The sequence below is a fragment of the Larimichthys crocea genome, chromosome XIII (genome assembly GCF_000972845.2).
Source record: "Larimichthys crocea isolate SSNF chromosome XIII, L_crocea_2.0, whole genome shotgun sequence".
NCBI classification, from domain to species: Eukaryota; Metazoa; Chordata; class Actinopteri; family Sciaenidae; genus Larimichthys; species Larimichthys crocea.
In genome coordinates this window covers 38,195,439-38,209,625 of record NC_040023.1, presented here as the reverse complement: position 1 = coordinate 38,209,625, position 14,187 = coordinate 38,195,439, and the positions used below count along the sequence as shown (strand labels likewise).

At 39.4% G+C, this 14,187-nt stretch overlaps 1 protein-coding gene across 3 annotated transcripts in view; it reads left to right on the top strand.

Annotated features, from left to right (window-relative positions):
- Window positions 1-14,187, top strand: part of cdk14 (cyclin dependent kinase 14) — a 194,931-nt gene that overhangs the window by 63,554 nt on the left and 117,190 nt on the right. For all 3 annotated transcript variants that reach the window (XM_019279270.2, XM_019279271.2, XM_010739115.3), the window contains 4 exons: window positions 3,670-3,764; window positions 4,414-4,493; window positions 9,104-9,198; window positions 13,158-13,220. In XM_019279270.2, the coding sequence (XP_019134815.1) occupies window positions 3,670-3,764; window positions 4,414-4,493; window positions 9,104-9,198; window positions 13,158-13,220 (333 nt within the window). The remainder of the gene's footprint in view (window positions 1-3,669; window positions 3,765-4,413; window positions 4,494-9,103; window positions 9,199-13,157; window positions 13,221-14,187) is intronic.

Here is a 14,187-nt window from a genome sequence, read left to right as displayed (position 1 = left end):
GTTATGAGGCTATTAGGCCGCCTCGTTAATATGGGTGTGTACCTCTTAATATAGGTGTGTACGTCGTCAGGTTAGTGAGTAATTTTATGAACCAAACATTGATGAATCCTGAAAATGATTGGTGGCTAAATTGATAATGAAAATAATCCTTAATAAAAGTCTAAACCAGAGAAAACTTTGCTTCATAAGTGAAATGTCTGTTCTTATCGTATTTCAGAGCAGCAGTGTGGTGGATCTTTTCAAGACAAATGATTGTGTCGTGTCAGTTTCAGGAATCTCTCAGATAAACATGTCACACATGATTTAAGCATGAGGGAATCCAGTGTTTGAACAAAGTAGTTTAACAATAAAGATAGATACAGCTGTGTTGGATACCTTTGAACATTTTATATCTTATGATGCTCACCTGGTTTTCAGATTGTTCACCACTCAAAACAGTTTTTACTGTCTTAGTCAATAAAGTGATGACTGAAGTTTTTATTATTTATAACTTTAATAACTTCCAAGCTGAACCAAAGAGGAATTTTAAAAAATCTGACATGATTGGTAGATTTGATACCTGATTTAGCTAAATTGCGACTAACCTCATATCCATGAGGGGCAACACAAGAAATGCAGGAATGCCCTCATTGGGTTTTACCTCCTCTACTGAGTCTGAAGTAGTAGTATGTAGATTTACATTCAAATGATTTCAAATGTTAGACAAGTTATTCAAGGCACATCTTTGAGTGCTTTTCAACAGCAGCATTCAGACAGGATGCTTCTGAAACATGTCACTGAGATACAGCAGAAGAAAATATGTCTTCAGTCGCTGACAGACGCTGAGTGTTTATGTTTTCCACAGTCACTAATGGATCAGCTTTTATGTAGGCGATACACGGCCATTAAACATGTCCTTTCTTCATGTTTGTTTAATAAGGACTGTTTCAGTCTGTTTGTTGTTGTTTTGAATTTATCATCATTTTTTTCTGCTCAGCCCATAGAGTATTAATTAATATACGGTACTTACTATACAATCATTTCTCATGTTTTGATTCTCACCTGAAGATCCAAACTAATCACAACTTGATGTTGCTCTTCTGAAAGTGCACACTGTATTTATTATAGTTTTGTATGTATAAAAGAAATGTACAGTAAAACATCCCTGTTTCCCTTTTTTGATAACTGATGGTGAGGAGTTGATGGTTAATAAGTATAGCCTACATTTATGAATCTGCAGCTATTGATAAGATGAACTTCACTGCAGTGTATGAGCAGGAGGAGTTGTTATTGTGTCCTGTTTTTGATCAGAGGTGTCTTCACTGACAGTGTGTGGGATCCGCCAGCACAACACTCAAAGTCATGCATTAGCATATTAGCTGATAAGCACCAGCTGCTCGGCTGATGTCTACAGTAAGTGTACTGGGTGTATATGGGCTGTCAGGAACAACATGTCAGCTGTGGTTTACTGTTTTAGTGTGATTTATGCTTCATGTTTGATGAGAGACATTTGGTGGTAAGCAGTAATCATTTCTTGACTTTCACTTTTTTTGAAATCTTCATAAATTCTAAGTAAAGATGATGTGGAGCAGGTGTGAAACGGTGGGTGCAGAATGTTGTAGACAGAAAAAAAGACTGGGAGAGGACTATGTTACTGTCCAGCTGAGTTGTTTCACAGATAGAGTTACACTTCCTGCTTGATCCCAGGAGGAAGTCTAATTTGTTTCGAGGAGCCCTCAGAAAGGCTGAGCTTATTAGAGCTGCAGGGGATGCAGGAGACACAAAGCAGTGAACCTCAGCACTCTGTGTCTGTGTGTGTGTGTGTGTGTGTGTGTGTGTGATGTTTGAAAACCAACTTCCGTTTCTGCAACCTTCTTCTTGCTTTCTGATAAATGAATTCATAATATCTAAATGAACACAAGAGCTGTGCCATTGTCTTGCAAAAAATGTGGAACAGTCCTGAAGGGTTAATTTTGAGTCCAGTCATATGAACTAAAGTGGACGTAACGTCCTCATTGAGGTTCACTGCTGACACAAACATAGGCTATAAAATACACATCACTTTACTTTTAAGACAACAAAATACATGATTCAGTGCTACAATGACAGTCAGCATATAGTTCATACTGCACACAGTTAGCATGTAGATAATACACAAGATGCAAGATGATAACTGTTTACACTGACGTGGTTACCTGATTGTTTCCACCACTACTGGGCAACAGAATGGTGGTTATCATGTAATTGTTATCACACTTTGGTCCGGACCAAAGGGGGAAAAATTAGACATTGTTAGCAAAGACGTGGATCATTGGTTGTATATAAATTCACCCTCAGTACAGTCGTCATGAACGGGGAAATTAGCTACAGAGACCAAAACTGTTTTTTCTACCAGGCTGTAAACATGTTTATTTCTGCTGTGAAGGTGGACATTTTAACGTGAAGACCTATGGAGGTTGAAATGTTCTGTGTACTGTACAGCCTCATGTGGTCACTTGTGGTCACAGTTTCTGGCACTTCTGCATTGGCTTCATTTCCCAGCCATGGACGTTGCTCCTTGGTTCACACTAGATTTTTATGAACAAATTAGGAGCTATAAACATGAATTACACAGACTGACTGGACAGTTTTATTGATGTTATCCCATGTGGCAGATTGAGATTATGGTGATTGACAGGAGGTTGCTTCTTATGTCTGTATTTATCTGCTGTGAAGTTATAAAGAGCTCATGAAGAAATAATTTATTATGAGTGCATACATATGCATTATTAATGTCATTAGACGGCAGATCATATGCACGTTAAGACGAGGTAGATAAGGTAGGTAACGGGTAGAAGGATGAAAAACAGGTGTTGCATTGGAGTATTATGTGGGCGTGTACCTGTGGGATCACACACACTTCTTAATGGAATTAATGAACTGCCAAAGTACACAGAGGATGATACAGGCTCAGCAGATTGCAGTTTGAACTGTTTCTGACTGTCTGATCAGAGAAAATCCCTGTACACACGTGCTGACACGTTACCATGGCTACCAAATGATTTGCATAAATTTACAGCACGCGGCCTATGTGGATCACTTCCCAAACAGTAGTTCAGCTTTAGAAATCATCGCACATTTAAAACACTGTAGTTGGTCTGTTTGCTTTCACACCACAAACAAAAAAATCTAATTTTCAGGCCTCAGTTCGGTTGTTTGTCCCTTCCTAATGCATCGCACTAACCTGGCAAACACACCATAGTTCACTTTAACCAAACCAACCACTGTGGTGATAGTTGGTGATCAGTGCAGTCACTTCCCTCTACAGCATCCAGTGAGTTTTAAAGTTAAGCTCTAGTTTCCTCTTTTTATCCCATTGGGTAAGAACACATTCATTTCAGGGCTTCATCTCCTGCTCTGTCTCTGTGAAGCGATGACAATGAAGTGTCTAAAAGTTATGAGCCGACGATGAAAGTAATCTTCCGAGTTCTTACATGAATACTGTGTGAAATCTCTCCTCCCCCTCGCTGACATTACACCTCCCAGATGAAGCATTGGGGGAGCCTCCAGATTTTAATATCTCTCATAGAACTGTAATGTCTTCTGTTGAATCCTCCCAAGAGGTTTATTTTCTGGGTTACTGAATTCAATTTATCCTTTTTATATTACCTTTTTATATCTTTTTCTTATGTCTCTTTCTTTTTCCCGTAGCCTACAAGCCCCAAGTTTGGAAAGGCAGATTCCTATGAAAAGCTGGAGAAACTGGGAGAGGGTTCATATGCCACAGTTTACAAAGGAAAGAGCAAGTAAGTAACACGTGCATGTCCAATCAGCCCTAATCCAGTCACTGTTCTTTATAGTTCATAAGAGCCACTCATGCAGGCAGTGAATATTACATTTAATTATACAGGAGCAGTGCTGAAAGTGAATGAATTCTTTAAATGGAACGGCAATAACAGTTACAGAGTCTAATTTTATGTAAATAATATTTTGTACTCACGGTAGAGCTGCAAATCCCTCACATGCTATGTAATTTCTCTATTTTAATCACCATAGGATGGGTGTTTTTCCTCAGTGATTCAGTAGTTATGTTCCACTTGTCATCGCTTGGGGCTTTCCCTCCAAGTTTTTGCTAATTAAATTCTTTAAAATGACAAGTTCACACACTGTAAATGCACCAAACTCCACAGACTCTAATCTTCTCAGTAATGATGTTAGCGTGCGTTGCCCTTCACCACAGCATCTTTGATTGGTGAGCTTCATTCAGTTGTAACTCGGTGGCCTTGTCCTCAGGTCTCACTCCACTGCTGCTAAATTGCATTTCATTGACTTAACAATCCTTGCTGTTCTCCAGCCTCGCTGATTTTAATAGATTCTTTTTTTCATGTCACCAAAGAAGAAAAAAACAAAAACACAGGATTATTACACTTTGTCTGTCCTGTGTGTCGTTGCCAGGGTGAATGGGAAACTGGTGGCTCTGAAGGTGATTCGTCTGCAGGAGGAGGAAGGAACGCCCTTCACCGCCATAAGAGAAGGTACAGTAAGAGGCTCAGAAAGAGACTGTTAGTCTGCTCTATATTACTGGAATACAAATAAACTGGAGTGAAATTATTTGGTTCTTTGGAAAAGGGGTTGCCTTTTGGATTCAAGAAACCATTTGATGAAATGTTGCCGCTCAAACATTCAGCACCGCACATTGGTTAGACCCTCAAAAGTAGCTCATGCTTAAGAAGAACAATAAATGAAGTTATGATTTGGCTAAAAGCTCCAGTGTGTAGGATAGTGGCATTTAGTGGTCAGGATGCAGATTGCAACCAATTGAATACCCTTCACCTCACCCTATCCTTCCAAGTATGTAGGAGATACTATGGTGGCTATGAAACTCTAGAAAAATGTAAAAGACCCTCTGTAGGTCCAGTGTTTAGTTTGTCTGTTCTGGGCTGCCGTAGACACATGGTGGTTCAACATGGCAGCCTCTGTTGGGGAGGACCCATGGATATAAAAGTCTCATCACATAATCACAAACATAATGATGTTGGTAAGCCTGACCAGAGTAGCATAAGTAGGAGGCATATTCAAGGCAGTTCATTCAAAATCACCACAAAGTCACGTGCAGCAAAAAATATACAGTACAAAAAAGATAACTGAATACTTAGCTCAGCTGAACTCAATAAAACTCAACTTAGTAACATAAATTACAACTAATATCACATGTACTCCACTACACCTGATCAGCACTATGTTCATTCTCTGTGCTCTCTCTGGACTCCCTGACAGACAAAAAGCAACTGCTTAATTAGCCTCTCCACCTTACCTCTCTGGCTGTACCACTGGTGGAGGTGACTCCACTGGCTCCTAATTTTACAAGAAGTTTGCAAAGTTATAATCACACAGATTACAGTAAAAACACTATTACCTGTTTTACCATCAGGACTAATTCACCCTAAAACCACTTACTTGGACTAGTCCAGTGACCTCCCCCAATCATGTCAGCCAGAGTATAAATACAGAAAAAGGTTGCAGCATTTGTCTCTGACCACATGGTGAGTATGGTAAGTAACAAAACTAAATGCTCATTTAACTTATGACAAGAAATAACTATAACTATAAATAACTATAAACTATAGAGTTTATTTTAGCCAAAGCTGTTGAACTATGAAATATAACCAAACATAATACAAAACAAACACACCCAGGATAGTCTGTATCTGTAAAATGATGATTACTGATGGAAACAAACAAGCATGGTTAAACTAAAGATGGTATTGATACATGGGACAAATGGTCTCACCCACTTTGTCACAAATGATTCTTCATATTCTGTAAATCTGACACACTGGACCTGTGACTGTACAGGGTTGATGGTAATATCAGATCATGTTTCATTTGAAGAATATCAGCTCCTGCCATCAATCAAACTGTTCAGACAGTTTGGATTCTAAGTAGTCTCAGTGTACATGTGCAGACTTTGTTCTGATTGAACATCAGTAATATTAAAAGTGATTAAAGTTTGTTTTTTTTTTCAAATATACTTTCAGTGTTCAGCACATGTTCAGTGTTTAATGGATGATTTGAAATGAATGTAAATAAGAAATATTCAAACACGCACATCCAGCATTTTCCGTCTTTTACTTAAACCTCTTAAAACAAGTCAAACAGTCTGTCATAGCAGTGAGTTTACTCACATCTCTTCTCAGTACACATCAGCGTGTTTGAAGGACTTAGAAGAATTTTTGAAGGAATCAAAATCCATCAAAATGTTCCTGGTAATAAATTTAGGGACGAAGAATAGACAAAAATACTCAAGAAGGATGTTTTTGTAGTAAACATTACTTATAAAGCTAATATTGTGCCCATAGTGGATCAAACTTATACATAACTTAATTTTTTTTGGTGTTCATATATCTGACATCCTGTGAGGTGTCGACCAGCAGCACAGTGTGTCTTCGCTCTGTTTGCCCTGTCAGTTGTGAATGTGAGGCACTCACAGCTCTTCAGTTTACTGAAACACTCACCTCAAAACACAACTGGCTTTTGAATTTAGATGAGAAAATGATGGTGTCCGTTTGATCTGTGTATGATCCAGGCCTGAGAGTGAGAGCCATCCACACACACACACACACACACACACACACACACACACACACACGAACTAATTCAGCAATTACTGAGCAGGAAGCTTCCAGCACTGATATGTGAGCAGCATTACAGGCCGCTGCTGAATAAAGTAATCTATCCGGAGGAGACGAGTGTTGAGTGTGTGTATGTGTGTGTCCATGCTTATTAAAACTGCACACACTCCTGCTCATTACTCAAGATGAGGTGGATGTATGTGTGCGAGGGAGCGGGGTGGATCTTCAAACGGTGACAGGATCTTTGAGGTATCTATAGTACTAACCTCCTGCTTACTGACAGTCCTGCCTTATCTGATTTATAATTTTTTTTTAACAACCTTTAGGTCCTCACACAGAATGAATGTATTCATGAGACTATCACTCACCAGCTCTCTGAGGATTTGTCCGTCAAAAGCTCCCCTGTGCCCTTGGAGAAGAACTTTGCGTTTTGCTGATTTATTCCCATTGGCAACCGCCTGAAAATCCCATTTATGTCTCATAATAAAAACTGCGTTTGTTATGCTGCGCTCACATTCTGTGCTAATGAAACCATTCCCTGACTGTGGCTCCGACACTTTTTCTGGCAGCTGTTTGTTTGCCTGCAAATTTATTTCTCTGATTATCGGCGGAAGCTTTGCAGTTTGTTGCTGGAGTATAATCACAGCTCTGAAAACTTCTTTCTAAAATGTTTTTTTCCTGTCTAGGTCTACTAGTTGTGAATACCACTGTGGGCAAAAAAGTGTAGACATTTCTAAAAAGTCAGTGTTGTGATCCTGAAATAAAATGTCCATGACATTCCAAAACCACAGTAAAACCTCAACACGATTTAATAACATTATACAGAGACAAGAGCTGCTCCATGCATGCATTTTGTGTAAAATGGATGATAAAATACCATGATGAGTTCAGTGTTTTTACTATTTTTTTTATGTCTTTAAACAGAACGTGGCAGATTCTCTTGGCCTGGTGTGTTTGGCTGTTGTAAACTGACACATACTGTTTGATCTGTAACAGAGGAGGGCTGTTTGCTGCCCCCAGTGTCATTTCAAACCAAACTCAAGGACCATATATTATTAAAACACACTTGCCATTACCACCAGTAATCAACTAGGACTGAAGGATCTTAAGTGAACTTAAGATGGGATCAGACTTCAGAAGTTTTGGGTCTATTTACCTCAGATTCACCAAAAATAACCAATAATTGTTGGAGAAATCTGGTCAATGCTTGGTATTGATGTTTGGCTTAGATTATCTGGTAATGCAAACAGATCCAGTTTGAAGTGCTCTGACCTGCACACAGACTCGTTGAGGATGCCCTGATTATTATGTTTGATATTTAGGCATTCAATTCTGGATGATTACATGAGTACTTTCCAAACAGGACCACAACAGCCAATTAGAGACAAGCGTACAAGGAGACAGAGAGGGAGGCGAAGCAGCGGACGTACTGCCAAGCAATGATAAAGACATTGAGGCTAGCCTACTACTGATGACAGATATTAAAACAGTTAAAGCTTTGTTGTCTTCAGTCTCCATTTTGTTTGTATTTGCTTCCTCATGAGTTCTCAGAGGTGGTGTATTGCTTCCTATGGCACCATAATCTTAATATCATAATCTACATACAGGTCTGATTTCTGACCAATAAAACAAGCAGACATTTGATCATTCTCCATTCAAACTCTTCTTAAGAGGATCTTCTGATGACAAGCCATGCTAACTTTGCAGTTGCCACCTCCTGTCTGACTCAAAACAAGCAGCATGAGTCTCCAGGAGATGTTCAAATAAACGTCCGACTCAAAAGAAATGCAGACAATTCTGTGACATAAGTCTGACTTGATTTCACGTCTACAGCTCTGGTGAATCGCCTGTCTGAAAGCAGATCATTACAATAAAAGTGTATTTGGACATTTTTCTTTCAAAGCTGATGTTTTTGGTTTTGGTGAGGTAAAAGTATAACTGATAATAAAATATTCAAGGAATGCAAAGTCTGTCTGAGACTGTTTTTTACTATTATTAATGTTCTTTAAATATTTTACCAGGTCAGAAGTCTTTGCTTTTAAGCCCCAACTCAGTCCAATGCACCTATTCTTTTTATTTATTGCTATTTGCACAAACCTCCCAGATTGTACTTGAAGCAGTTCGCATGTGAAAGTCTTTACAGATCTGTCCCAGAATGTGCTGATCACACCCAACATTCTCAGTAAGGCTGCGAGAAGCTTTGCCAGCGAAGTAATGGGCAATGTGTTCTCCCCAACACATCATCTCACTGCTCCACTTATTAGCAATGTGTGTTACATCATAAACGTGTTGACAAATGAGTGTGAGAACCTTCAGAAGTAAATCCACCCTGTATTTTTCTTTACTCTTTTAATCTTTTCTTAATTCCCTGCATGTATGTAGTGCGGCTTATAGAGGGCCCACGTAGCATTCTAATGATGCAGCTAATGAACGCATAGATCATGGCAATTCCTCTGGTGTCTCAGTATTTGCTTCCCATTAACTCTCCGTCTCTGTCTGTTCTTCCTCTGCAGCATCTCTTCTGAAAGGCCTGAAACATGCCAACATCGTGCTCCTCCATGACATCATCCACACCAAGGAAACCCTGACTCTGGTCTTCGAATATGTGGTGAGGCTGCACACCGCCATGCTGAGATCACCCACTTGGACCCTTTATGGGCAGACCATAGAGCTCTGAAATTAGGTTGAGAATCTGTTTTTAGTGTTTGTTCAAAAGGAAAAGAAACCACAGGTTTAAAAGGGCGCAGGGGTCAGCGTCTTTTGTTTGATTGATTTGACCTCAGTGTCTGCTCGCTGACTTGAGTTTCAGTTTTTAATACTCTGCCCACAGAAACATGAGCTGTGGATATTTTGATTGGCATGCTCTTGTTTATAGGGCACTTGAAGAATGTTAAAGCAGCCCGGGCTTTTTCCACTCTTTGCTCAGTGCCATAGGATGGCAGCCAGAAGCATCAGAGGCTGATCTGTCTGTGCCTAGAGCAGGGAGCCAGGCGGCCATTTTATTGGAAGGTCACTGTTTTAGTGCGTTTCCGCAACTGTCCAGTCGCAAAGGATTTCCTATTGATGTATTTATGTAACTTTGTTAGGCAGCTGACTGATCTTGCCAGGCTTCATGGTATGAACTTGTGTCATGGATGTTTTATAGAAATGGATACCAGACCCAAAGATGGTGCCTGTTCAATCCAATTAGCATTGCTCACCGCTCACCTCACCTTTGCTCAAACACACCAAAAGAGTGTCCGGGTTTACCTCCTGGTTATATGGCTCACTGAATATACTCAGTAGTTTTTTTATCACTGGCCCCGCCCCAAAGGCTATGGACTTGAAATTGTGATCATCACAGATTTTTTTATTGTTTTTCTCCCCTTTAGCCTGAGGAAGGTTTTACAAATATGCAACATCTGTTGATAAAGAGTATTTCTTCACTGAAAGAGCAAAGAATGCTTTTCTTGATGGAAAACACATTTTCACTTTTCTCCTGACTGGCTGAGTTTGTTACTGAACAGGAACCATATAGCCATATCTTATATGGTTCATTGATCTGATTGGTTGAAGTTTGCCCCTGATAGACAGATGCCCTTTAATAAACAGTTTCCAACAACAACTTCCCAGATGGTTCTATGTAACAAACTTTCTGGCAGTCAGGTTAATACTTATGGTTAGTGATGTACTTTGCCTGTCTGCAAAGTCAGCACTGGCACTAATTGATGTCCATTATAAGGAGATCAGATATTTAAAACTATTTCATTTTGGGCTCTGGGTCTGGCAGCTCATTGTCCTCTATTAACTCAGTGGCTTCCAAAACCCAACTGATATATCCTTGAAAACAAATTTCAACCCTGTTGGATTTGATGCAAGATTTAGATTTGATACAGCACTAATAAAACTCAGTCCTTATTTATGTTAAAAAAAAATCGATCACCAACCACCGCAGCTCCCATTGGTCTAAGCACTACGTATATCATTAGCTAAGTAAACTAATAACCAACAGTCTAAGAGCTTAAAATCCTGCATCTTAAGTCGTCTCCATCAGTCATGTGAGCCTTGTCACTCTGGACATATGTACAGATTCTTGCCTCCAGAGTCTTATCGAAGATTCCATTTGGACGACATCACAATCCCTGCATTCATTTTTATCTATAGTCTGTGTTTATGGCACTAGAAACTAGTCCACAGTGTTCTGGCAAGTGAAACGCAGCATGAAAAAGCGGCTCAACATTTTTACAAATGTCGCAATCCCTTCAAAGTGCCGTTGTTGTGGAAACTGCATGTTAACCTTTCCTTTAGTTTTTCTCTTGAAATGAAGAGAGTCTCTCCAAATCCTGTCCAAACCACTGGAAGTCCAAACAATAATGCTGAATGATTGTTCAGCCCTTCAGGGCAGAAAAATCTAATCAGGACGTCTTTCCTGGTTAATACTGTTCAGCTCAGCTCCCATATAATAAATATTGTACTATTAGAAGAAACATTTTTCACCTCAGCCCTCAAACTGAAACTACAATCTTCAGAACAGTCCAAATCCTCTGCAGATGTACCGTCTGACAACTCTGATGGTCACACATTGATATTCAGGTCAATGTTGGATCTTAAAATGCTGAACGAAGCCGAATCTCTCAAGCAGAACACGCTTACTCAGCTTTCCATCACTTGTGCATTTAATGAGACTGAAAACAGCACGATGCCCCCTGTTGGTGCGATAGAACACATGTCAAGTGTTCAGCTTTTGAAGGATGTGTGGTGAGAGGTGAGTGGAGCTCAGCAGGTCATGTTTGAATAAAGAATGAGAGCAGAGATCAGTTTGGCTTTGGAGTTTAAACACAGAAGTCAGTTAACTCTCCACTTAAGTCCTCACTGGTCAATCACACATTTGAATTAATGATCAATTGTGATGCAACACAGTCCTTAATCTTAACTGGTGGCTAATGGTTTAATGTGAATAAAATGTTAAATTTCAGGCCATGCCGACATGTTGGACGACCGCTTGGTTTTTGTGTTGATCCATCATCCCGTGTTCTGTTTTACATACAGAGAGCTTTTTTCAGCCAGAAAAAAATCAGTTCATTGTCCTCTTTTCAAAGCCTAATGATGATTGACAGGTAGAGGGTGACATGCATAGAGAGAGAGGGGGCATACGACTGAGGGGGGTGGAGGAAACAATGAAATGTGTTACTGAGAGATGGAGCAGGAAGTGTGAGATGGACAGGCATGTCCATGTTGCAGCATTTTGTATGAATTATTCAGAAGTGAAGCTCTGCTAGTGTGGGCAGTGGTGGGAGATTGTTGAGATTGTAAATATTAGTGTGGTTTCCGAGCCGCTGCATCCTCCATCCTCGATGTGCTAACAAAACACAGAGGTGAAGGGCAGGCCAACGTGACACTGCATGTCATATGAGTCAGTCCATGTTGGCTCTCAGATAGAGAAGACATCTACCAGGCTTTAAAACAAATCATGTCACGCCTCGTACGGTACACACTGATAGAACATAGACCAGGTTTCTTCATGTTAGGAAGGACATGAAGAAACCAAAGAGTGGTTTATTTTTGTGTTTGTGAATATCTCACCACTAACATTTAGAGATGCCCAATTATGGACTATCGACATCCAACCAATGACGTCCTACTCTTATCCATAACTTAGGTAGCACTTGCTTTAAGTCCACATCTATAATGCATTATGGGGGCATTCATAATGAAATATAATGCTTTATGACTACACTTATAAAAACACATAATGCTTTCAGATGCACTGTATCAACAGTCACAACACATTATGAATGTGACTTATAATGAATTATAACTTCAAGTGTCAAATTGTTGCTCTTGACTAGTTATAAACTAGAGGTTGACTGATGAGACTATGATGACTTCAACAATCAGCTGTATTAAGAAGCCATAGTGTGCTATAACAGTCCATGCAGTGTTATAAGTAGGGTTTCAAAATTCCGTGAATTTTCAAAGTGGGAAACTGTCCATGGGAATTAACAGGAATTTATGGGAATAAGAGTAAACCTTCACAGGTGATTTCTGTACCTGGACCACACTTTAGAGCCCAGAGCACATAGCCACACATTTGAGTTTGTGTACTACATTATATTGTTCAATAAAATAATTCAAACTTGATAAAGTACTACTACTTACTTTATCTACTTGCAAATAAATCTGTTGAAATGTTTTGCATGTCTGCTTATGACAAATCAAAATGTTTATATTTATGTTTGGATATGATACAGATTAAATTATCCCCAATTTACAGTTCATTCCCATAGATTTCCATAAGTCCCATGGAGTTTCTGATTTGGAATATTTACAAAATTCCACAGCTTAACTTGCCATGGAAATTTTTCTGAAATGTATTCCCTTTGCAACCCTAGTTATAAGTTCATCATTATATGTACGGAGTAAAGTGAAGTACATTTTGATATATCTATAATTCATGTTTCACAATGTTTCATTGTAAAGTGTATTGTATATAAAGTGTATTTTCATTTCTAGATGTGTTCTTCATAGAAAAAAGACTTTCTCATGTCGTCATATTAACACTGCACTCTTTTGCTTTCATTCTTTCAGCACACAGACCTGTGTCAGTACATGGACAGACACCCAGGGGGTCTCCATCCAGACAATGTGAAGGTACAGTATGTATGGTCATGCTGGTCACAAAACAGTACACACTACAAGGGCGTGGGTGAAAAACAGAAGAGGTTTTTTTTAAGTGGAAGACATAACAAGGAACATGCAGCAGTGTGACCTTGGAGTGGAGTCGCATTGTAATGTTTTAGTACTGAGGTTTGGACTCCCTGTGGGGTCACATGATAAAGCTGCAGGACTGCACAATGATTAGTTATAAAAAGAAAATATAAAAATCTGCTGCACAGCCATAAACCCAAAGGTTTGGGAGCCACTGGTCTATAAGTCATTAGAGGTTTAGTGTGTTCAGATTTGAATTCTTACTGGTTATCTGCAACACAGTTTTGGGGTTTTTATCAGTCCACAGAGCAGCCACCAAAACAAAGTGCTCACAGTAATGATATGAGGTGCAGTTAAACCAGACGCTGCCTGGCAACATTTAACAGCGTGGTGTGCTGAAAAGTAAGAAAGACAGAAAATAATGAAGGCAGTATTATAGCATAAATTGTGGCTAGCTCGCTAACAACTATATTTATATTTTATATTTAAGGAGGTGTATGTTTTTATTAGGTAGCAATAGTGGAGAGGAAACAGGAAACGAGGGAGAGAAATGCACCAGAGGTCCTCAGCTGGAGTGAAAAAAGGCGTGATAGTTAATGATTAACATCTTAATCCATAAGCCATGGGGGCACCTCATACACCCTCTATACATCACACACCAGCAGCATCCTTCCTTCTGTGTTGCCTGTGTTGTTTCAACATACACTTCTATAAACTAGATTATGAAGAAACAATATTTCAATCAGAGTGAACCTGAAGAGAAGAAATGAAATGTTTCTCACAGAAAAGAATGGGAAGTGAAATCTCTTAGTTTCGGTATGTGCTGACACAAAGACCAGCAGCGGTATGTGCCAAGCCAGCAATAATGTGCCTGAAAAACAGGGGCTAATTAAAACTAAAAATAGCTGTT